Source organism: Notolepis coatsorum (genome assembly GCF_963971535.1).
Source record: "Notolepis coatsorum genome assembly, chromosome: 4".
NCBI lineage: Eukaryota > Metazoa > Chordata > Actinopteri > Aulopiformes > Paralepididae > Notolepis > Notolepis coatsorum.
The window spans coordinates 5408140-5433564 of NC_140168.1; the positions used below are offsets into that span (position 1 = coordinate 5408140).

The 25425-nt window shown below is 45.9% G+C and overlaps 1 protein-coding gene across 1 annotated transcript in view; it reads right to left on the reverse strand.

Moving 5' to 3' along the window:
- Positions 1 to 2578: 2578 nt before the first annotated feature.
- Positions 2579 to 25425, reverse strand: part of vwa5b2 (von Willebrand factor A domain containing 5B2) — a gene marked incomplete at both ends in the record, with an annotated part of 100688 nt that continues 77841 nt past the window's right edge. The window contains 15 exon segments of the mRNA XM_084313337.1: positions 2579 to 3412; positions 10997 to 11120; positions 14433 to 14535; positions 16602 to 16652; positions 18399 to 18530; positions 18962 to 18974; positions 18976 to 19082; positions 19085 to 19099; positions 19490 to 19556; positions 19558 to 19832; positions 20877 to 20912; positions 20915 to 21069; positions 21071 to 21134; positions 25086 to 25302; positions 25305 to 25425. The exon segment at positions 25305 to 25425 is cut by the window's right edge and continues 52 nt beyond it. Of these exon segments, the coding sequence (XP_084169463.1) occupies positions 2579 to 3412; positions 10997 to 11120; positions 14433 to 14535; positions 16602 to 16652; positions 18399 to 18530; positions 18962 to 18974; positions 18976 to 19082; positions 19085 to 19099; positions 19490 to 19556; positions 19558 to 19832; positions 20877 to 20912; positions 20915 to 21069; positions 21071 to 21134; positions 25086 to 25302; positions 25305 to 25425 (2314 nt within the window).

Sequence of the window (25425 nt, forward strand, 5' to 3'; positions counted from 1 at the left end):
ATTATTCCACAACTTCACTCCACACACCGATATGCACATGCTTTTCAGCGTGGTGTGTACCATTCAATAAATGGTGTAAATTCAATAGCGTTCAAAATCAAACAAGTTAGAGTTCCAAAACGAATGATGCTTTTAGTCTAGATATCCTCATATATTACCATTGAAATTGAATAGCGTTACATTCAAATGACTTAGTGTTTGAAATCCAATGCTGGTTTAAATCTAGATATCCTCCCTCAAATAATTACTTTCTAAATTGATACCATTGAAATTCATGGTAAGCGTTTACTATGCTGTTTACTTACTTGTAAGTACAATGCTGTTCCCTAATCATAACTATTCCAATATCAATGTTGGTTTTAATTACAGTATGATGATGTAGATGAAATAGCAAGCAATTCAGTGACCCCGATGACATTACTGATTGCCATATTCAAACTAATTTACTCTCAATAGCTGTCAAACTAAATGAATATTTGCAAAACTGTTTAGTTTTTGGATGCGTGTGAGATTATTTGTAAAATAAATTCCCACTGTTTTTTGGTGAAGTGCCCCTTTAACCTAATCAGATGGCAGCATTCCAGCTAATTTTGCAATGTAAAAACCATATCTGCATCATGTCATTGACACAGGGGCGGGGCTAGGGGGTGGCTACTTGGGCTCAAGCCCCGAATGTTTTCTGAAAAGCCCTGAATCTATTTTCCAAAAAAAATAAAAAATAAAAAAAAATATAATTTTTTTTTGACAATTCATCATTGTTACATGAAAATATGTTTGCACCAGATTTAGCAGAAGCTAATTTCCATCTGTAGTCTATCCTGCTGCTAACTGTATTTGAGTGAGTTAAGTCTTGGTGTTATGGTAGACTCAGACCTAAGCTTTAAATCACAATCAACAAGTTGACAAAAACATAATTCTTCCACCTTAGAAACATAGCTAAAGTACGGCCATTTATAAATCAAAAGGACGCTGAAAACCAGATCCATGCCTTTATTTATATGCATGATAAAAAAGACATGCCATGTTCCTGAAAAAGCTATAAAAAATACCTATGGTCATTAATTTAGCAGTGGGAAATGGGAATATCATTTTTGGAACAGTGTGTGTGTGTCTATTATGTCTGTGTAGTATGTCTGTATGTCTGTATTGAGCCGTACTGTATTGTACCCATTCTGCAATCTGTTAAATAAAGTTTTCATTCATTCTACAGAGAAAAATGATAGAAAAAAAGCCAATGCGATTTTGTGTTTTTCCTCAATATCTCTGCAATGCCTGCGAGTTACCAGTAACTGTATTTGTCATACCATGACAATTCACGACAACTTTTAAAACGGATCAATTTATTTATATGTTTAAATCGCATTCAGGAAATTGGGCGTCAGTGAAGGCATGCTATCCGTGGAGGAATGGCAGGAGGGGACAGTGGAGGCGCAGAGCAAACGGCTGTTAGTGTTCACCAACCAACACATTTACACATTCCTGCATTTGTATTGTTTTATCCACAGAAGATTTGCAAACCTTTTGTTCCAGAGACAAAAGCCACAGAGTGGGCAATCAAGAGACACTGGCTAAGTTGATTTGACACCCTCGGTCCGCGGCCGCCTCGGTGCATCAGTCTACTCTCTCCCCTGAGCTCTGAGCTTTATCCGGTCGCGTCGCTGTCTTCTTCGGGTCGCAACGGTCTGACTTCCTGTGATAACGGTCTAATCTACACTGCTGCCACCTGTCGTCACGGAGGAGAATTGCAGCCATTTTGTAAAAAATAATAATAATAAGTACAAAATACGTACCAATCCGTGAGCCGTGAACAGCGCGTGAAGAGGGTTAAAAAAACAGGAGAACACCGGAAAAAACGGTAGGGTTGACAGCTATGGCGCGCGTGTGTGTCTGTGTGTGGACTGCGGAGCCCTCCAGATCAGCGGAGCCGAGTTTTGACATGGCATTGATCCATTGTTCTATTGAAGCACATTACCACCATCCTCTCGCTAAACAACTTGTAGACCACGGTGTTTTTATGAGTGCCCACAAGTAGCTGTTTTATTAATAATATAATAAGCCGCGCGCCTCGGTAATAATAATAAGCCACGTTTTTTCTTCCTTCTTCCCAAGATGCACAGATATATAGATAGATAGATAGAGAGATTAGATGCAGTGTGCTTGTTTTGCAGTGAGTGCTGCGAGCAGTGGTAATAATAATCACTCCCTATATTTGGTTCGCGTTTGGTTCGATGAAGCCGAACCGAGACCGACGTTTTCAGGCGGACCAGAGTTCGACTGTTTGGTCCGCGAACCGAGTTCGACGCGCATTCACACAGACCCGAAAAACCGGACTATCGAATTCTGGTCCGAAAGTCCGGACCAAACAGCCCCTGTGTGAAAGCGACTTAAGTTGCAGGCAAGAAAGACAAGTCTGTCCACTGTCTCTGGTTTAAAAACTGCCCTGTTGCAGTAAAAAACATTTTTTATTGATATCTCGATCGATACCTATTATTAAAAATATATCGTTATCGTTTTATCGCCCAGCCCTAGGTTGTAACACGGCATATTGAGTAGGCGTGGCTCTCCCCCGATTGGCTCGTCACATGTTGTTGGGGTTGTAGCACAGCATGGTGAGCTTGATGTTCTCGTCCCAGTGGCGCAGCAGCAGGAACAGCTGCCGGGCGGCCCCCTTCAGCGCCGCCAGGTCCACCCCCTCCGGCAGCTCCCGGCCGCGCAGCCAGAAGTCCGCCTTGGCCGCCACCAGCTCCCACTCCATGAAGTAGCCGGCGCAGCGGTGCTCCAGCCAGGCCAGAGCCACCGCCGTGGCCCAGCTCGACCCCTCCAGGTCCCCCTGCTGGGGGGCGGCCGGCCGAGCGCTCCCCCCCGCCCGGGTCATCTCCGGAGCCCCCGCTGCGTCGTCCACCGGAGAGCCGCACTCGCCGACGTCCGTCTCCGAGCCGCGCCCGCTGTCCTCCGCCTGGCCTCCGTGGTGGTGGTGGTGGTGGTGGCCCGCGTGGTGGCTCTGCTCCAGGGAGCCGTCCTCGGAGCCGGGGGGGTCGTCGGTGGCGGGCGATGCGACGGGGGAGGGCTGGTCCCGGTCGGGCGTCCTCGGGAGGCGGAGCCTGGGATCCAGGGTCAGCAGGGGGGTGTCGTCCGGGGTGTGGTGGAAGGGAGGAGCCGGGGGGGAGGAGGAGGACGGAGGGGAGGAGGCAGGGACCGAGAGGAGGAAGGAGGAGGCGGGGCCGGAGAGGGAAGAGACGTGGTGATTGGAGGCGGGGCCGGAGAGGGAGGAGGGGCAGCGGAAGGGCGGGCTGAGGCTGCTCCGGTGGAGGCTGTAGGGGGAGGCTCTCTTCAGACGGTCCAGGGGGATCTGGATACAGTCGGAGTAGATCTCCGTCAACAGGAAGGCTCCCGAGGCCAGCTGGAGGCACACCTGAGGAGACACGGTTCATGTAGTGACACACCTGAGGAGACACGGTTCATGTAGTGACACACCTGAGGAGACACGGTTCATGTAGTGACACACCTGAGGAGACACGGTTCATGTAGTGGGCCGAGTGCGGAGGCATCGTGTAGCGGAGTAGCCCCTGTCTGAAGCCTAGTAAAGCCCCCGTCTGAAGCCTAGTAAAGCCTCTGTCTGAAGCCTAGTAAAGCCTCTGTCTGAAGCCTAGTAAAGCCTCTGTCTGAAGCCTAGTAAAGCCTCTGTCTGAAGCCTAGTAAAGCCTCTGTCTGAAGCCTAGTAAAGCCCCTGTCTGAAGCCTAGTAAAGCCCCCGTCTGAAGCCTAGTAAAGCCTCTGTCTGAAGCCTAGTAAAGCCTCTGTCTGAAGCCTAGTAAAGCCTCTGTCTGAAGCCTAGTAAAGCCTCTGTCTGAAGCCTAGTAAAGCCCCCGTCTGAAGCCTAGTAAAGCCTCTGTCTGAAGCCTAGTAAAGCCTCTGTCTGAAGCCTAGTAAAGCCTCTGTCTGAAGCCTAGTAAAGCCTCTGTCTGAAGCCTAGTAAAGCCTCTGTCTGAAGCCTAGTAAAGCCTCTGTCTGAAGCCTAGTAAAGCCTCTGTCTGAAGCCTAGTAAAGCCTCTGTCTGAAGCCTAGTAAAGCCCCTGTCTGAAGCCTAGTAAAGCCCCCGTCTGAAGCCTAGTAAAGCCTCTGTCTGAAGCCTAGTAAAGCCTCTGTCTGAAGCCTAGTAAAGCCTCTGTCTGAAGCCTAGTAAAGCCCCTGTCTGAAGCCTAGTAAAGCCCCCGTCTGAAGCCTAGTAAAGCGTCTGTCTGAAGCCTAGTAAAGCCTCTGTCTGAAGCCTAGTAAAGCCTCTGTCTGAAGCCTAGTAAAGCCTCTGTCTGAAGCCTAGTAAAGCCTCTGTCTGAAGCCTAGTAAAGCCTCTGTCTGAAGTTTAGTAAAGCCCCGTCTGAAGCCTAGTAAAGCCTCTGTCTGAAGCCTAGTAAAGCCTCTGTCTGAAGCCTAGTAAAGCCTCTGTCTGAAGCCTAGTAAAGCCTCTGTCTGAAGCCTAGTAAAGCCTCTGTCTGAAGCCTAGTAAAGCCCCCGTCTGAAGCCTAGTAAAGCCTCTGTCTGAAGCCTAGTAAAGCCTCTGTCTGAAGCCTAGTAAAGCCTCTGTCTGAAGCCTAGTAAAGCCCCTGTCTGAAGCCTAGTAAAGCCTCTGTCTGAAGCCTAGTAAAGCCTCTGTCTGAAGCCTAGTAAAGCCTCTGTCTGAAGCCTAGTAAAGCCTCTGTCTGAAGCCTAGTAAAGCCTCCGTCTGAAGCCTAGTAAAGCCCCGTCTGAAGCCTAGTAAAGCCTCTGTCTGAAGCCTAGTAAAGCCTCTGTCTGAAGCCTAGTAAAGCCCCTGTCTGAAGCCTAGTAAAGCCTCTGTCTGAAGCCTCGTAAAGCCTCTGTCTGAAGCCTAGTAAAGCCTCTGTCTGAAGCCTAGTAAAGCCTCTGTCTGAAGCCTAGTAAAGCCCCCGTCTGAAGCCTAGTAAAGCCTCTGTCTGAAGTCTAGTAAAGCCTCTGTCTGAAGCCTAGTAAAGCCTCTGTCTGAAGCCTAGTAAAGCCTCCGTCTGAAGCCTAGTAAAGCCTCTGTCTGAAGCCTAGTAAAGCCTCTGTCTGAAGCCTAGTAAAGCCTCTGTCTGAAGCCTAGTAAAGCCTCTGTCTGAAGCCTAGTAAAGCCCCTGTCTGAAGCCTAGTAAAGCCTCTGTCTGAAGCCTAGTAAAGCCTCTGTCTGAAGCCTAGTAAAGCCCCTGTCTGAAGCCTAGTAAAGCCTCTGTCTGAAGCCTAGTAAAGCCTCTGTCTGAAGCCTAGTAAAGCCTCTGTCTGAAGCCTAGTAAAGCCGCCGTCTGAAGCCTAGTAAAGCCTCTGTCTGAAGCCTAGTAAAGCCTCTGTCTGAAGCCTAGTAAAGCCCCCGTCTGAAGCCTAGTAAAGCCTCCGTCTGAAGCCTAGTAAAGCCTCTGTCTGAAGCCTAGTAAAGCCTCTGTCTGAAGCCTAGTAAAGCCTCTGTCTGAAGCCTAGTAAAGCCCCCGTCTGAAGCCTAGTAAAGCCCCCGTCTGAAGCCTAGTAAAGCCTCTGTCTGAAGCCTAGTAAAGCCTCTGTCTGAAGCCTAGTAAAGCCTCCGTCTGAAGCCTAGTAAAGCCCCCGTCTGAAGCCTAGTAAAGCCTGTCTGAAGCCTAGTAAAGCCCCTGTCTGAAGCCTAGTAAAGCCTGTCTGAAGCCTAGTAAAGCCTCTGTCTGAAGCCTAGTAAAGCCCCCGTCTGAAGCCTAGTAAAGCCTCTGTCTGAAGCCTAGTAAAGCCTCTGTCTGAAGCCTAGTAACTAAGCCTCTTCAACTCATTCAGAACGCAGCGGCCCGCCTGATCTCAAACCTACCGAAGTCGGCCCATGTCACCCCACTTCTTAGTGACCTGCACTGGCTCCCCATTGCTGCACGAATCCGCTTCAAGGCCCTCGACCTAGCATACCGTGCGGCAAAGGGAACCGCTCCCGCCTACCTCCGGTCAATGGTCTCTAACTACACACCCTCAAGACCCCTACGCTCTGCATCTTCTGGCCGCCTCAGACCTACTCCTATCCAAGCTCCGGGAGGGTCATCAAATAGAAGTCGCCTATTCTCAGTCCTTCCCCCACAATGGTGGAATGAACTACCCACCCCAGTTAGGACAGCCGAATCACGTCCAATCTTTCGCCGTCGACTAAAGACGCACTTCTTCAACCATTATCTGAATTTTAAAAAAAAACAAAAAAAAAAAAAATCTAACCCTAACTAACCGTACTGTCATGCACTTGTCCTAATAAACTAACCTACACTGTAGCACTCAACACTTTGATGAACATTGTTGCTCAGCTGATAGAGTTGTGCCCTTCCTGATGGCTTGTCGTACAGAACTTGTAAGTCGCTTTGGATAAAAGCGTCAGCTAAATGACTAAATGTAAATGTAGTAAAGCCTCTGTCTGAAGCCTAGTAAAGCCTGTCTGAAGCCTAGTAAAGCCTCTGTCTGAAGCCTAGTAAAGCCCCTGTCTGAAGCCTAGTAAAGCCTCTGTCTGAAGCCTAGTAAAGCCCCTGTCTGAAGTCTAGTAAAGCCTCTGTCTGAAGCCTAGTAAAGCCTCTGTCTGAAGCCTAGTAAAGCCTCTGTCTGAAGTCTAGTAAAGCCTCTGTCTGAAGCCTAGTAAAGCCTCTGTCTGAAGCCTAGTAAAGCCTCTGTCTGAAGCCTAGTAAAGCCTCCGTCTGAAGCCTAGTAAAGCCTCTGTCTGAAGCCTAGTAAAGCCTCTGTCTGAAGCCTAGTAAAGCCTCTGTCTGAAGCCTAGTAAAGCCTCTGTCTGAAGCCTAGTAAAGCCTCCGTCTGAAGCCTAGTAAAGCCTCTGTCTGAAGCCTAGTAAAGCCTCTGTCTGAAGCCTAGTAAAGCCTCTGTCTGAAGCCTAGTAAAGCCCCTGTCTGAAGCCTAGTAAAGCCTCTGTCTGAAGCCTAGTAAAGCCCCCGTCTGAAGCCTAGTAAAGCCTCTGTCTGAAGCCTAGTAAAGCCTGTCTGAAGCCTAGTAAAGCCTCTGTCTGAAGCCTAGTAAAGCCTCTGTCTGAAGCCTAGTAAAGCCTCTGTCTGAAGCCTAGTAAAGCCCCCGTCTGAAGCCTAGTAAAGCCTCTGTCTGAAGCCTAGTAAAGCCCCCGTCTGAAGCCTAGTAAAGCCCCCGTCTGAAGCCTAGTAAAGCCCCCGTCTGAAGCCTAGTAAAGCCTCTGTCTGAAGCCTAGTAAAGCCTCTGTCTGAAGCCTAGTAAAGTCTCTGTCTGAAGCCTAGTAAAGCCTCCGTCTGAAGCCTAGTAAAGCCCCCGTCTGAAGCCTAGTAAAGCCTCTGTCTGAAGCCTAGTAAAGCCTCTGTCTGAAGCCTAGTAAAGCCTCTGTCTGAAGCCTAGTAAAGCCTCTGTCTGAAGCCTAGTAAAGCCTCTGTCTGAAGCCTAGTAAAGCCTGTCTGAAGCCTAGTAAAGCCCCCGTCTGAAGCCTAGTAAAGCCCCCGTCTGAAGCCTAGTAAAGCCTCTGTCTGAAGCCTAGTAAAGCCTCTGTCTGAAGCCTAGTAAAGCCCCCGTCTGAAGCCTAGTAAAGCCCCTGTCTGAAGCCTAGTAAAGCCTCTGTCTGAAGCCTAGTAAAGCCCCCGTCTGAAGCCTAGTAAAGCCTCTGTCTGAAGCCTAGTAAAGCCTCTGTCTGAAGCCTAGTAAAGCCTCTGTCTGAAGCCTAGTAAAGCCTCTGTCTGAAGCCTAGTAAAGCCTGTCTGAAGCCTAGTAAAGCCTCTGTCTGAAGCCTAGTAAAGCCTCTGTCTGAAGCCTAGTAAAGCCTCTGTCTGAAGCCTAGTAAAGCCCCCGTCTGAAGCCTAGTAAAGCCTCTGTCTGAAGCCTAGTAAAGCCTCTGTCTGAAGCCTAGTAAAGCCTCTGTCTGAAGCCTAGTAAAGCCTCTGTCTGAAGCCTAGTAAAGCCTCTGTCTGAAGCCTAGTAAAGCCTCTGTCTGAAGCCTAGTAAAGCCTCTGTCTGAAGCCTAGTAAAGCCTCTGTCTGAAGCCTAGTAAAGCCTCCGTCTGAAGCCTAGTAAAGCCTCTGTCTGAAGCCTAGTAAAGCCTCTGTCTGAAGCCTAGTAAAGCCTCCGTCTGAAGCCTAGTAAAGCCTCTGTCTGAAGCCTAGTAAAGCCTGTCTGAAGCCTAGTAAAGCCTCTGTCTGAAGCCTAGTAAAGCCTCTGTCTGAAGCCTAGTAAAGCCTCTGTCTGAAGCCTAGTAAAGCCTCTGTCTGAAGCCTAGTAAAGCCTCTGTCTGAAGCCTAGTAAAGCCTCTGTCTGAAGCCTAGTAAAGCCTCCATCTGAAGCCTAGTAAAGCCTCTGTCTGAAGCCTAGTAAAGCCTCTGTCTGAAGCCTAGTAAAGCCTCTGTCTGAAGCCTAGTAAAGCCTCTGTCTGAAGCCTAGTAAAGCCCCCGTCTGAAGCCTAGTAAAGCCTCTGTCTGAAGCCTAGTAAAGCCTCTGTCTGAAGCCTAGTAAAGCCTCTGTCTGAAGCCTAGTAAAGCCTCTGTCTGAAGCCTAGTAAAGCCTCTGTCTGAAGCCTAGTAAAGCCTCTGTCTGAAGCCTAGTAAAGCCTCTGTCTGAAGCCTAGTAAAGCCTCTGTCTGAAGCCTAGTAAAGCCTCCGTCTGAAGCCTAGTAAAGCCTCTGTCTGAAGCCTAGTAAAGCCTCTGTCTGAAGCCTAGTAAAGCCTCCGTCTGAAGCCTAGTAAAGCCTCTGTCTGAAGCCTAGTAAAGCCTGTCTGAAGCCTAGTAAAGCCTCTGTCTGAAGCCTAGTAAAGCCTCTGTCTGAAGCCTAGTAAAGCCTCTGTCTGAAGCCTAGTAAAGCCTCTGTCTGAAGCCTAGTAAAGCCTCTGTCTGAAGCCTAGTAAAGCCTCTGTCTGAAGCCTAGTAAAGCCTCTGTCTGAAGCCTAGTAAAGCCTCCATCTGAAGCCTAGTAAAGCCTCTGTCTGAAGCCTAGTAAAGCCTCTGTCTGAAGCCTAGTAAAGCCTCTGTCTGAAGCCTAGTAAAGCCTCTGTCTGAAGCCTAGTAAAGCCTCTGTCTGAAGCCTAGTAAAGCCTCTGTCTGAAGCCTAGTAAAGCCTCTGTCTGAAGCCTAGTAAAGCCTCTGTCTGAAGCCTAGTAAAGCCTCTGTCTGAAGCCTAGTAAAGCCCCCGTCTGAAGCCTAGTAAAGCCTCTGTCTGAAGCCTAGTAAAGCCTCTGTCTGAAGCCTAGTAAAGCCTCTGTCTGAAGCCTAGTAAAGCCTCTGTCTGAAGCCTAGTAAAGCCTCCGTCTGAAGCCTAGTAAAGCCTCTGTCTGAAGCCTAGTAAAGCCTCTGTCTGAAGCCTAGTAAAGCCCCCGTCTGAAGCCTAGTAAAGCCTCCGTCTGAAGCCTAGTAAAGCCTCCGTCTGAAGCCTAGTAAAGCCTCCGTCTGAAGCCTAGTAAAGCCTCCGTCTGAAGCCTAGTAAAGCCCCTGTCTGAAGCCTAGTAAAGCCTCCGTCTGAAGCCTAGTAAAGCCCCTGTCTGAAGCCTAGTAAAGCCTCCGTCTGAAGCCTAGTAAAGCCCCTGTCTGAAGCCTAGTAAAGCCTCTGTCTGAAGCCTAGTAAAGCCTCTGTCTGAAGCCTAGTAAAGCCCCTGTCTGAAGCCTAGTAAAGCCTCCGTCTGAAGCCTAGTAAAGCCTCTGTCTGAAGCCTAGTAAAGCCCCCGTCTGAAGCCTAGTAAAGCCTCTGTCTGAAGCCTAGTAAAGCCTCTGTCTGAAGCCTAGTAAAGCCTCTGTCTGAAGCCTAGTAAAGCCTCTGTCTGAAGCCTAGTAAAGCCTCTGTCTGAAGCCTAGTAAAGCCTCTGTCTGAAGCCTAGTAAAGCCCCTGTCTGAAGCCTAGTAAAGCCTCTGTCTGAAGCCTAGTAAAGCCTCCGTCTGAAGCCTAGTAAAGCCCCCATCTGAAGCCTAGTAAAGCCCCCGTCTGAAGCCTAGTAAAGCCTCTGTCTGAAGCCTAGTAAAGCCCCCGTCTGAAGCCTAGTAAAGCCTCTGTCTGAAGCCTAGTAAAGCCCCTGTCTGAAGCCTAGTAAAGCCTCTGTCTGAAGCCTAGTAAAGCCCCCGTCTGAAGCCTAGTAAAGCCTCTGTCTGAAGCCTAGTAAAGCCTCTGTCTGAAGCCTAGTAAAGCCTCTGTCTGAAGCCTAGTAAAGCCTCTGTCTGAAGCCTAGTAAAGCCCCTGTCTGAAGCCTAGTAAAGCCTCTGTCTGAAGCCTAGTAAAGCCTCTGTCTGAAGCCTAGTAAAGCCCCCGTCTGAAGCCTAGTAAAGCCTCTGTCTGAAGCCTAGTAAAGCCTCTGTCTGAAGCCTAGTAAAGCCTCTGTCTGAAGCCTAGTAAAGCCTCTGTCTGAAGCCTAGTAAAGCCCCTGTCTGAAGCCTAGTAAAGCCTCCGTCTGAAGCCTAGTAAAGCCTCTGTCTGAAGCCTAGTAAAGCCCCTGTCTGAAGCCTAGTAAAGCCTCTGTCTGAAGCCTAGTAAAGCCTCTGTCTGAAGCCTAGTAAAGCCCCCGTCTGAAGCCTAGTAAAGCCTCTGTCTGAAGCCTAGTAAAGCCTCTGTCTGAAGCCTAGTAAAGCCCCCGTCTGAAGCCTAGTAAAGCCTCTGTCTGAAGCCTAGTAAAGCCTCTGTCTGAAGCCTAGTAAAGCCTCTGTCTGAAGCCTAGTAAAGCCTCTGTCTGAAGCCTAGTAAAGCCCCTGTCTGAAGCCTAGTAAAGCCTCTGTCTGAAGCCTAGTAAAGCCTCTGTCTGAAGCCTAGTAAAGCCTCTGCCTGAAGCCTAGTAAAGCCTCTGTCTGAAGCCTAGTAAAGCCTCCGTCTGAAGCCTAGTAAAGCCTCTGTCTGAAGCCTAGTAAAGCCTCTGTCTGAAGCCTAGTAAAGCCTCCGTCTGAAGCCTAGTAAAGCCTCTGTCTGAAGCCTAGTAAAGCCTCTGTCTGAAGCCTAGTAAAGCCTCTGTCTGAAGCCTAGTAAAGCCTCTGTCTGAAGCCTAGTAAAGCCTCTGTCTGAAGCCTAGTAAAGCCTCTGTCTGACCCACCAGAGGCAGGTAGTCTGGGGCCTCCTCCTCGGCCTGTTTCTCCGTCTCCGCAGACAGACAGTGGGCCTTCAGAGGGGCCTGCTTCCCCGAGGAGATGGATGACCTCAGTCTGCCCAGAGGGAACCTGGAACACAGACGGAGACAGTTTGATTCGATTTGAAATCTTTATTTCGAACATGTAAATAAATAAATACAAACAATATAAAATCAAAACGAATCATTGATCTCAAGAAATTAAATGAAAAGAATTATAATAATAAATTAACAAAAGCTAAACGTAACTCAATTTACATGTTCGAAAAGGCGTAGGAAGAAGTGTACACTTATTTAATCCTACCCCTTTTCCACTACTCAAATGAGTGTACTGATTTAAAACCTTACAAAACAAATATATACAGTATATATATGCAAAACAAAAATGTAAAACATGAACGAAATAAAATAAAAATGTAAACACTCGTGAATGTCAAATGCCTTCCTCATCCCTGTACCTCGTGAACATAATTTCCTTATAATTCAGTTTGAATTGCCTCATGTTTGGACATTGCTTTAGCACCACATTCAGACTGTTCCACAGTTTCACTCCACATATCGAGATGCAGCGTCTTCTCATGGTAGTGCGTACACTAAGAACTTTTTTATTGAGTTCTCCCCTCAGATTATAGCCCCCCTCTCTATCAAAGAACAGTTCTTGAATGTTTCCCGGAAGTACATTACCCTTTTGCTTTATACATTAATTGTGCGGTTTTAAATTCCACAAGATCATTTAACTTTAATGTTTTTGACTTACAAAATAATATGTTTGTGTGATCCCAATAACCTGCAAAGTTCTCAAACATGGAAAGACAGAATAAAAATAATAAACAAGTAACAGCTCATATATATATATATATATATATATATTTTTTTACTGCTGCTGTTGGGCGATAACCTTGCATCTCCCATCTTACTCATATTTTTACTTGAATTGGAAGTTTACAGATCCAGCTCTTAAAAAAACTGCACCTCTACTGCAAGGGCACAGTGTCATTAACACCTCCTTAACAGCACTGCCAGGTTAATGGTGCATGATTACCGCAGTAGCAGTGCAGAGCAGAGCTCAGAGACCAGAGACCAGACACCTGCGAGCTGCATCTGAATGAACGAAGTTTATTTTTCGGTCTTGTTTACAGACAAATCACACACACCCGTGTGGACTTACAAAAGGAAAAAAATATCACAAATGTACATATTCAAGGCAAGCTCACACACAAAATCCAAAACCAACGACTGTACAGCGATCTGTACATGGTTCTGTATGATTGTGAGGAAGATTTGTGGTGGAAGAAGTACACGGTTCCTTTTCTTGAATGAGTACCTCTGGGGAAAGTAAAAGTAGAGAAGCATTTGCGATTGAATGTACTTAAATATATCTAAATATAATAGTATCTAAAGTAAAAGTATGCATTCTCCATGTAGTCCGGTGCTTGATCCATTGACCTCTAAAGGTCATGTTAAAGTGGTACGTGGTCCAGTGATGCTGCTCTGATCACCTCATCTTGGAAGTTGTCCAGGCTTCAAATGTGAAAGTGTATAATCTTCATACATTCTTTCTATGCAAAATCTTTGTCTTCAAAGGTAGGGTTCAGATAAATGTAGTGGAGTAAAAGTATTTTAAAGTTCCATGAAATGAGGTACAAGTACAGTATCTCAGAATTTTACTTAAAGGAACACGCCAACTTTTTGGGAAATTAGCTTATTTGCCATCTACCCTGGAGTAAGACAAGCAGATACATACACCCTGTTCTTCTCTGTGCATGCAGTAGGCTTAGGGAACAGCCTGCACCGTTAGCCTAGCTTAGCGTCATTCACTGGAAGTAGGTGTGCCAGTGTAGCCTAGTTCCCAACAGTCACCAAACACAACTCCAAAACGTTCATGTAAACATGTTGTGACCTGTGTATTTACCATGTGGAGAAAAATAAAATAATAATCATGTGTGGCGGGTGCCAGTGTAATGGCAGCCATTGAGCCTGCGTAGCCCACGGTTGGGTGCTACCAGTGGTGGTGAAGGAGGCAATTTCCCCCCTACATTGTGTCTAGAAAAGTGCTATATAAATGTAATAGATAGAATAGAAATACTTTAATCATCCCGAGGGAAATTTGACTCTACGAATCGATCACGGTAAACATTTAGACATTTAGACGGGACAAAGTCACGAATAAGAATAACAAAACAAATTGCCTAAGAATAAGATAATAATAATAATAGAGTACACAGACCGAGATTCACATTTCATGTATATACATTCTAGTATAAAATATACAGTAAAAAATATACAGAAGTCTACAGTAAGTGTAATGTTGAACAGTGTTGTTTTTAAAAGTAAGAGTCCAGGAAGATGGTAACTGTCACCCTGTGCTCAGTGATGCAGTGAGGCTCAGTGATGCTTTGTAAAGTCTGATGGCTGTCGGAATGAAGGACTTCCTGTGCCGTTCAGTGCTGCATTTAGAGAGTGTGAGCCTGGCACTGAACGTGAATAATAGAATAAAATAGATCTTTATTGTCATTGTTACAGTTGTTACAACGAAATTTAAAACGCAGCCCTAGGTGCTAGTAAAAATATAAAAAACACAGTCCTAAACACTATTAAATATAAAAACAGGAGTAAGGCATAAATAACATTAACATAAACAGGGGGGTGTAAAAGATAATTGCACTATCCCTTAATGTTGTGTGTGCGTGGGGGGGGGGGGGGGGGGGTGCAAGGGACATTGGTTGTTTTAAATTTTAGCTGAGTTTAGTGCACATATGGCCCTAGGATAAAATTGGATTCATCAATGGTCGTAGAAGAATTTTTTTTCTCTCTCTCTCTCTCTCTCTCTCGCTCTCTCTCTCTCTCTCTTCCTCTCTCGCACTGTCTCTCTCTCTCGCACTGTCTCTCTTCCTCTCTCTCTCTCTCTCTTTCTCTCTCTCTCTCTCTCTCTCTGTCTCTCTCTCTCTATCTGTCTCTCTCCCCCTCCCTCTCTCACCTCCCCCTCTCTCTTTCCTCTCCCCCCCCCTCTCTCTCCTCTATTTCTATCTATCTCTCTCTCTCATCTCTCTCTCTCATCTCTCTCTTCCTCTCTCTCTCTCTCTCTCTCTCTCTCTCTCTCTCTCTCTCTCTCTCTCTGTCTGTCTCTCTATCTGTCTCTCTCTCCCCCTCCCTCTCTCTTTCCTCTCCCCCCTCTCTCTCTCTCTCTCTCTCTCTATCTATCTCTCTCATCTCTCCCCCCCCCCTCTCTCTCCCTCTCCCCCCTCTCTCTCTCTCTCTGTCTCTCTTTCTATCTATCTATCTATCTCTCTCTCTCATCTCCCCCCTCTCTAAAATTCAGTCTGTTAGTCCGGGTGCCCCTCCTCCCGTCAGCCGAGTCTGTGTGCAGTGGGTGGGATTATTCATCCATATATACGAGTCTCACCTGGAGCCGAAGAAGCTCTCCATGGACTTGCTCTCGACGGACCTCTGTGAGCGAGTGGACGAGGCGGCCGAGGGGCTGGCGGGGGAGGGGCCGCCCGCCACACCTGAGAGATTCAAGAGTTTTATTCATCACATACATACCAGGGCATAGATACAGGGAAATGCGGTTGGCCATGCCACGCTTCAATTGTGCAATAAAAACAATAGAATAGTAAAAATTAGGGATGTCCGATATTATCGACCGACCGATATTATCGGCCGATATCGGCAGTAAAATGTGATATCGGAAAATATCGGTATCGGTTTAAAAAAATAAAAAAATAAAATAACAATATTTGTTATATATCCAGTGAAATTATTAGTTACCTGAAATTATTCAGTTTTTTGGACGGGGAAACCCTGCATATATCGGTATCGGTTGATATCGGTTGATATCGGTATCGGAAATTAAGAGTTGGACAATATCGGAATATCGGTATCGGTAAAAAAGCCAATATCGAGCATCCCTAGTAAAAATAATAGATACTGTAGTGTACAACAATCACAAACAAGTTATTTTCTTAGTGTCCTTTTCCTTCCTTTAAAGTGACCTTTTCTTGTGTGTTTAAAGTGACCTGTGGTGTGTGTGTGTGTGTGTGCGAGTGGAGTGCAGAATGTTGTGTTGTGTGTTCATGTGTGTTCATGTGTGCTTGTGTGTGTGGAGAGATCAGTGTTCAATGTTCTGATGGCCTCTAGGGGAAGAAGCTGAGCCTGAGTCTCTCCGTTCTTGCTGCGTGTATGCGGATTTGCACCTAATTGTATAACTCCTGCAGGGGTGGTAGTGCAATACCCGTAGTGTATAGATGGAGAAGTTTGCTATAAATCAATAATCAATACAATACTGTACCAGCTACATAGACTGTGTTCACACTGCAGGCGAGAGTGGCCCAGATCTGATTCTTTTGCTCATATAATGTGACTCTGAGATCCGACAGTGTGAACAGCACAATTCATTATGAATAAAAAATGGGGGGACCCTGATGTAAACAAGACGAAAGTCTTTCTCAGGTCTGCATCCCCCTTAACAATTGTGTGTATTGAGCCGTACTGTATTGTACCCATTCTGCAATCTGTTAAATAAAGTTTCAATCAATCAATCAATCACAAATCACAAAGGGATCTGATCTTTTCAATTCTGAACCGGGCCCACTTTCATAATGTGGTCCGAAATCAGATACAAGGTCTGATCTTTTGCAACGCGAGAGATTACGCGACCTCAGTCCCAACAGTCATGCGACTTCCATAAATGGTAAATGGCTGCATTTATATAACAGCTTTTATACAATATACAGCTCTTTACAATTTGTTCCTCACATTTTACCCGTTCACTCACACAATCACACATCGACGGCGGAGGCGACCATGCAAGGTGCCGACCTGCTCATCGGGAGCAATTATTAGGGGTTAAGTGTCTCGCTCAATTACACTTCGACACGCTGCCCAGGAGGAGTGGGAATCGAACCGGGAACCTCCGGATTACCAGACGACTGCTCTACCTCCTGAGCCACTGTCGCACCCCAGAGTGACATGTGACTTTTACGTCACTCGACACCGTTATTTTTAACGTCCCATCTTCTTTATTGTTCTTTTGCAGGATGCGGGTCAGTTCATGTAATGTAGTCTCCTCCCCATCATATGTATATATTCTCTGTTAGGAATTATGGGTAACAGTACTGTATATTTGCATATCGTATATGTCACAAATGTAACAGTACTATATACATGTCATGATGTCATGTATGTTGTGTATGTCATAAATGTCACTATGAATTGAAATTGGGGAGGACCCTGATGTAAACGAGACGAAAGTCTTTCTCTGGTCTGCATCCCCATTAACAATTGTGTGTATTGAGCCGTACTGTGTTGTATACCCATTCTGCATTCTGTTAAATAAAGTTTTCATTCATTCAGGAGCATATTATGATGTGACCAGTTCACACTGGAATCTGATCTTGGCCACATTTTTTTATTTACATTTTTTAAATAATGTGGAAAAAAGCCAAAGCAAAATAATTGATCTGATCTGAGCAACAATAAATCAGAATTGAGCACCGAGGCCTGCAGTTAGCCCTCGTGGTGCTTCATGGTGATGGATGAGGCAATGTGGAGGATCAGGTGTCGCGGCGCTTACTGGAGTCCCAGGAGGTCAGGCTGCAGGGCGAGGCCGGAGTGTCGTCCCTGTCTGAGAAGCAGAACCACGAGTTAAAGAGGTCTCTGAGGCCCACTCAACACCCCAGCAGTCGTCTCTATAGGGAGGTGTAGTCATAGATATCTATATAGAACACTAGATAGCTTAAGGCGGAGTCACCAGCGTCACTGAGCCGCCGCCATCTTGCCAGGGGCAGCCTTGAGTGAGAGTGAGTGAGCTGCACAGACAAAAATACTCATAACTCGCTGAAATATTGACGGATTTACAAACGGGTTGGTTTGCTATAAACATCAAAGATGTAGTTATTTTTTTTTAAAGATGTTTTTTTTTACAAACCGCTTGAATCATAGCCACGTTAATAATGCTTGTAATAAACCAAACCGTTTGTAAATCCGTCAATATTTCAGCGAGTTATGAGTATTTTTGTCTGTGCAGCTCACTCACTCTCACTCAAGGCTGCCCCTGGCAAGATGGCGGCGGTTCAGTGACGTCGCTCTCCATTGGCCGGCAGCGCGGGCAAGCTATCTAGTGTTCTATATATATATCTATGGGTGTAGTGGTCACGTCATCGGCGCTGTTTCCGGCCGGTCCACCATCTTGAAAACTGCAACGTATTTCCCCCATTGCCCATTTTCTAAATCGTCTCGTTTTAAAACAAATAAAGCATGAACATGTTTTACGGTGTACCTTTCTGTGCGTATTCATCCACGATCTATAGCTCGGCGTGAAAATATTTGCAATTAATCGTAAATATTTTATGTGCAAGACTAGTAAGCGGGATCTTTGATTAAACACCTGCTATCAGAAGAATAGACGGTCAGATTTTTTTTTTTACTTTAACTTTTTAGTACATTTAAAAGTAGAAACCTTTTTACTTTTACTCAAGTGTGTTTTTAGCCAGACACTCTGACTTTTACTTGAGTACGATTTTGAGACGGTACCCATACTTTCACTTAACACTTTGCATGCCACGCCCGAGATTATTCGGGTTAGTATCCCCCGGGTTGAATGCCCAATTACGAGAATATTCGCTTTATTCGTTTATTTTATTTTATTAGCGATCTGAAATCATATTGCATCAAGCGAGTCTACCGTTGGAGATCCAGTCACCCCAGGCGCTCAGATGTGAAAAAAGCGCCCCCTATCGTCTCCCAGATGGTAAATCTGTAAATAAAAATTTGGGTTGGACTCAATGAAAATGAATGGGAAAAAAAAAACCACACTCCACATTTTACTTCTCACTCATGTAACCGGGGTCTGGAGCCGCGGGGAATATGTGTTTTACTGTATACACGATGGATCAATCAAATGAGCGATTTTTTCTTCGAATGGCGATCAGGAATTGGAATAATCCATTTGGATACCATCTGATTTCAGGTAAGGAATCTATGTTATCAGTATTAGGATAATCAGACCCGATCAAACAAGTCATTTTCAAAATGCTATCAAACGTAAAAATGAAGCGAGAAAAAAAACAATCTGCTACGACAATGTTGACTGGAAAATGAGTCTTTGATAAGCGACGGGCAGATTAGACACATAAGGCCATAATTTAAAACATAGATTAGGCGATATTAACGTTAACATTGGAGTGGATGTAAGGGGGTAAAAAAAGGAAAACACGGCTGGCTCTCAAAGTGTCATTTCTGGGTACTTTTTACACCCCTGTCTGTCAATGGTGTTTCTAGATGTCTGTACGTGTGATCTGTGTAAATAAAAATGTATCTGCACTTCTCAGGAGGAGACGCGTCGTTGACGCCCGCCCGCCCGTGTCTCTACCTGTGGAGTTCCAGTTGTTGTCCTCCATCTCCTCACTGTCTCGACTGGATGGCGGACGGCCCAGGCCGACAGAATAGGCTCTCTGCTTGCGACTACCTGACTGGGAGCCCCACCTGTTCCCCAGACGCATGCCTAATACACAGACACACACACACACATACACACACAATAAAAATACATAACAGCGTGGTTTAACCCTTTCACTACCACACTACAGACGGTTAACCTTTCACTACCACACGACAGAAGGTTAACCCAGTTTCACTACCACACTGTAGTGAAAGGGTTAACCGTCCGTGGTGTGGTTGTGAAAGGGTTAACCCTTTTGTGTCGTGTGGCATTGAAAGGGTCAACCTTCCGTATCGTCGCGGTGAAAGGGTTAACCCTTTGGTAGTGTGGTAGTGAAAGGGTTAAAGATAATAAAGAGCCTGTAGTCGGCCACACGGCCTGGCTATACCTCTGTATCACAGCGGAAATGGAGGAGAATGTCATGAATGATTGATCGATGATTTACTGAATCCAGATTTCTGTGCGACCAGCCGAGAGCGAGAGCCTCTACCTACCTGTGGTCTTGACCCTCCGCGCCGTCCGGCGGGCCCTCGGCGGGGTCGGTGTCGGCGGCGGTGAAGGCGGTGTACATGCAGACCACGTTGCAGCTCTTACTGGTCTGGATCGCCTTCACGCGTATCGCTTCGCCGGACCTGAAACACATCGTATTGAGATCACGATGATCTGACACGATTACTCATTGACTTTCGGGGGCGAGACCGTGGCCCAGGAGGTAGAGTGGTCATCCGGTAATCGGAAGGTTGCCGGTTAGATTCCCGCTCCTCCCGGGCAGCGTGTCACACACACAGACGGTGTGCCAACCTGCTCACCGGGTGCGGTCAGGGTTAAGTGTCTTGCTCAAGGACACTTTGACACGCTGCCCGGGGGAGGAGCGGGAATCTAACCGGCAACCTTCGATTACCAGATGACCACTCTACCTCCTGAGCCACTGTGTTACGATTATCGTGATCTCAATATTTACCAAAATAACGGTGGTTATGATCTTTGCCGTAATCCGGCAGCCCCTAGTTTAACATTCTCACCTTGTTCAAGGTCGTTCTCTTTCTCCGCCATTTTCTCAAAGTCTCTGATGACGGAGCGGGCGGTCAGCTTGGTGAACGATCTCCCCCCAAGACTCCCCCCCTCCCCCTCCTCCACCCGTCGACCCCTGACCTTCGGGGGGGCCCCAGAGGTGCCCCAGGTCCACGGTGACCTCCCAGGACACAGACCTGCCCCCCAGCTGGCCGTGGATGAGGGAGCGACACTGGCCCGGAGGGGGAGGGGCAGGGGGAGGGGGGGGGCCCTCGGGGGGCGCGGCGCTGAACAGGTACTCTGGGTCCGTGAAGCTGTCCCAGTCCAGAGGGGAGGCCGGGAACAGCAGCCCGTCTGAGAGGGGGGGGGGGGTGAGAGAGAGGAGACAGAGAGAGAGAGGGGAGAGGGAGAGGGGGGGGGGGGAGGGAGGGAGAGAGAGAGGGGGGAGATGATGAGAGAGAGAGAGATAGATAGAAAGAGAGACAGAGAGAGAGAGAGAGAGGGGGGAGAGGGAGAGAGAGAGGGGGGGAGAGAGATGAGAAGGGGGAGAGGAAAGAGAGAGGGAGGAGGAGAGAGACAGATAGAGAGACAGACAGATAGAGAGAGAGAGAGAGAGAGAGAGAGAGAGATAGAGAGAGAGAGAGAGAGAGAGAGAGAGAGAGAGAGAGAGAGAGGAGAGAGAGAGAGAGAGAGAGAGAGAGAGAGAGAGAGAGAGAGAGGAGAGAAGAGATGAGAGAGAGAGGATAGAGAAGAGAGAGAGAGGGGGGGGAGAGGAAAGGAGAGAGGGGAGGTGAGAGAGGGAGGGGGAGAGAGACAGATAGAGAGAGAGAGACAGAGAGAGAGAGAGAGAGAGAGAGAGAGAGAGAGAGAGAGAGAGAGAGAGAGAGAGAGGAAGAGAGACAGGGAGAGAGAGAGAGACAGTGCGAGAGAGGAAGAGAGAGAGAGAGAGAGAGAGAGAGAGAGAGAGAAAAAAATTTCTTCTACGACCATGGATGTGTCCAGTTCCACACATAGATGGATGGATGGATGGAACAGATTGATAGATAGATGGATGGATGGAAGGATGGATGGAACAGATTGATAGATGGACGGATGGAAGGGTGGAATGCGTGGGTGGATGCATGTCTTCTACTGTTTAACTTAAAGGAAAACTCCCACATTTTGGGAAATTAGCTAACCGTAGAAAGCTATCTGGCTGCACGTTAGCCTAGCTTAGCGCAATGAATGGAAGCGGACAGTGCCGGTTAGCCTAGCATTGTCCAACTAACTAACACCTCTCCGAAGGCTACCCAGTCATGTCCGCTTCCATTCATTGTGCTAAGCTAGGCTAACTAGGCTTTCTACGGTAAGCTAATTTCCCAAAATGTCGACGTGTTTCTTTGACAGAAGCGAACGTACTGGAGTCCGCGAGGCTCCGGCGGGACGGCTGAGGGGGGGCTGTGGCTCCCCGTCGCTCTCCTCCAGCCGGCCCCCCAGGGTCTGGTCGAAGGACACCCTCTCTAGCGCCCTCCGCAGGCGATGCATGTCCAGCTCGCCCTGAGGGGAGGAGAAGCTCCGTGCCGCCATGGCGGAGCGAGCCAGCGCCTCTGCCTCTCCGGGACTCCTCCCCCGCGCACAGACGAGACTCCTCCCCGTCGTACACAGACGACGCCCATTCTGGGTGGGAACGAGAGGAGGGTGTGAGAACAAAGAGACTCAAAGCCCTTGATTTAACCCTTTCACTACCACACTACAGGTTAACCTTTCACTACCACACTACAGAAGGTTAACCCTTTCACTACCGCACTACAGAAGGTTAACCTTTCACTACCACACTACAGAAGGTTAACCCTTTCACTACCACACTACAGAAGGTTAACCTTTCACTACCACACTACAGAAGGTTAACCTTTCACTACCACACTACAGAAGGTTAACCTTTCACTACCACACTACAGCAGGTTAACCCTGTCACTACCACACTACAGACGGTTAACCTTTCACTACCACACTACAGAAGGTTAACCCTTTCACTACCACACTACAGAAGGTTAACCCTTTCACTGCCACACGACAAAGTGTTAACCCTTTCACTACCACACTACATAAAGTTAACCTTTCACTACCACACTACAGAAGGTTAACCTTTCACTACCATACTACATAAGGTTAACCCTTTCACTGCCACACGACAAAGTGTTAACCCTTTCACAACCACACTACAGAAGTTTAACCCTTTCACTACCACACTACAGAAGGTTAACCCTTTCACTGCACACGACAAAGTGTAACCCTTTCACTACCACACTACATAAAGTTAACCTTTCACTACCACACTACAGAAGGTTAACCTTTCACTACCACACTACAGCAGGTTAACCCTTTCACTACCACACTACAGACGGTTAACCTTTCACTACCACACTACAGAAGGTTAACCCTTTCACTACCACACTACAGAAGGTTAACCCTTTCACTGCCACACGACAAAGTGTTAACCCTTTCACTACCACACTACATAAAGTTAACCTTTCACTACCACACTACAGAAGGTTAACCTTTCACTACCATACTACAGAAGGTTAACCCTTTCACTGCCACACGACAAAGTGTTAACCCTTTCACAACCACACTACAGAAGGTTAACCCTTTCACTACGACGGTTAACCTTCTGTAGTGTGGTTGTGAACGGGTTAATCTCTGATACTTGAAGGGGAACACCAATCAGAATGAGGAATTCCAGCATGTTATTATTTCCATGGCCTGCAACCACCTCCAATGTACAGACTGTAATAATTCCATGTACGAATAAATAAAAATGAAATGAAATTCGTATGACTTTTTAGCATGTCTATTTATTATCTATTCTATTTTATTATTTGTATCTTTGCACAATCGAGGCGGTCATCATGGCCACCTTCATTTCACTACGTGTCTTGTGTATGTGTACATGACAAATACATGTCTTGAATCTTTATGTACCATAATTCATGGCCATATCAATATGATTTACCACCCAACCTACCCAACCTCCTCCAATGTACTGTACAGTTTCTTCCCCCTCAAATGTATATCTCTTTTTAGACTCTTTTGTATCACAAACAGTACTGTATTTGTAAATCTGGTATGTCATAAATGTCTAGATGCAACAGTATACCTGTATGTCATGTATGTCATAAATGTCTTGATTAATTGAAAATGGGGGACCCTGATGTAAACAAGACAAAAGTCTTTCTCTGGTATGCATCCCCTTAACAATTGTGTGTATTGAGCCGTACTGTATTGTACCCATTCTGAAATCTGTTAATACAATTTTCAATCAATCAATCAACCAATCAATGATATCATCAGTTTGGAGTTGTTCCATACATAAGACCGATTTTGTGAACCCATGTTTGTTTGGGTTTATATACAGACACTTTATTCTATAGGGGAGAGTGGGGTAAGTAGTGCCAAAGGGCATGTAGTGCCACCCCTGTTATCTAGAAAACCATAGAAGAAGTTGGTCATGTGACAACATATTTTTGAAGAGGCATCCATTTCACTCAACCTGCAGAGAAGGGAGACACCTGGCTTGAGAGGTAAGCACATTTAAGTTCAAAAAAACCTTTTTTGCCCTCCAAAGTAAAATTGTATGATCAAGGTTTTTATTGCTGTGTTTGAACAATTATAGACAACTTTTGAAAACAGTTCACACATGTTTTAGTGCTTTAGTAAGCTACACCGTGAGTCTATACAGTTAGCATGATGCTAGCTCAAAACAGCTGGGGGATGCATTTTTTTCAAAATGGTAGGCTTGGGGTGATTTGTGCCAAAGGGCCTGGGTTAAGTTGTGCCAGAAGTTCTGTTTGTTAAGTTGCCCCAACTTATAATTATTAACTATATATATATATATATATATATATATATATATATATATATATATATATATATATATATATATATATATATATATATTACTTTATTGTATTTTATTGTTATTGTACATTGTATTCTTACATTTGATTCTTAATTTTAGGCCAAAATCCATCATGCCACGCAGATATACAAACGGAAGACAGACAGGGTTTCAACTCCTCTTGAGAAGTTGGAAAGAGCAGTGAAAGAGGTGCAACAGGGGAAGACTATACGTCAGGTTGGAAAGGAGATGAAGATCTGCAGGATGCTTTTACCGCTTTTGAGATTAAAAGTACAGTATCTGTTTTACGTAAAATTATCAATGGCACAAGTTACCCCAGTGTATTCTCTCTAATGTCACATCTTACCCCGCACCGGGGGCAAGTTGTGCCACAAAACCAATTTTTTTTTCTAAAGCTATATTTCTGAAACAGTTTATTTAAGATCCAAAGTGATTGTCCCCAGGGATGCACAACATCCTAAACTATGTGTACATATTTTAGTTTGGGGCATTACTGTAATCCCCTTGCTTCAAAGGCACTTTAAGTAAAAAGTGGCACTCCTCACCCCACTCTCCCCTAGTGGTATTCTGACACAGAAACCCCCCCCTCTGGGTGAACCAGGTGTAATCTATAACGATCTATACCATCTTTCCCAAGCAGCTTCAGACGTCAGCGCTCCAGCTTTTGGATTCTTAAATTGGAAATAGTTCCCCTTTAAAAATCCGCTTTTCTTTTCTCAAACTATAGTGAAACTCAAGTTTCAAGTTTGTTTATTAATTGTCATGGTAAAATACGGGAATACTTTATCATGAAATGCTTTCTTCTGTATGAGCCCCTGGGAGTGTGCTGCTGCTAGATAAAAATAGATAAAAAGTATCAAATGGAAAAAGTCCACAAAGTACGTAAAATAATCAATATATTATATATATACACATATATACAATACAGAGTAAAAAGAGTAACAGTGAGGTACAATGCAGAAATGGGATGAGGTACAAACTTAGGGTAAGGTGCAATGAGGTATGAGTTGTAGTGCAAATCTCTTTACTAATAAATATAAAGTGTGTTAAAGTGTCTAAAGTGAGTAGAGTGGGTGATAAGGTGAGTGTTTATTTGTAGTATTTAGTGCTGTCAGGCGATTCAAAAAATTTATCTAATTAATTACAGGATTTGTAATTAATTAATCTAATTAATCGCATTTTAATCGCATAACCATTTTATGCCTGATATTCTATATTCTATAACCATATTTCAAATTTCATGTGTCCGGATGGCAGAATTCAGTACTGTATCTACAAAACCTTCTGTTTAATCATCTTCCATCTATTAATTTGCTTAGATTTTTCAGGTCTGGTCAATTTGAGCATGGTGTTATTCACAGTTGAAGATAAAAAAGATTTAATTGATATTCTCATTTGGTTCATTACAATTGACTCAAGCCTAGTAACAGACACAGTATTTCTGACACTGGGAATACATTCCCTGAGATTCATAGATGTCCCTAGAATCGGATACCAAGAACATGCAAATGGACCATATAAAAAAAAGTCTGTAATGTGTATTCTACGTTCTTATGGAATGAATGAGATAAAAAATATATATATAAAAAAAAAAAAAAAAAAATTGTAATTAATTTTGAGTTAATTTTCATAACGCGATAATTTGCTGTGTAATTAATGAATCTAATTAACGCGATAAACTGACAGCCCTAATTTGTAGTATTACAAACTCATTCGTATCATCACCTTCTTCGCGCCTCCGCCGCTACCCCCCGTGCCGTCGGAGGGGAGGCTCTGCTGCCACGACGACGCGTCCGCCCAGCGGGACAGGGTGGCCCTCTGCTCCGGGGGAGCCATCTTCTCCAGGCCCTGAGGCAGGGACCCGGTGTCCAGCAGGGGGGGGCCGGCGCCAGAGAGAGGGTCAGAGGAGGGGAAGGGCCCGCCGACCCCGCCCCCCCGCCCACGGACTCCGACTTGGAGGACGCGTGCGTGTGTGTGTGCGTGTGCGTGTGCGAGTTGGAAGTGCTCAGAGAGCAGCAAGTGAGGACATATTGCTCCTGGACGTACGAC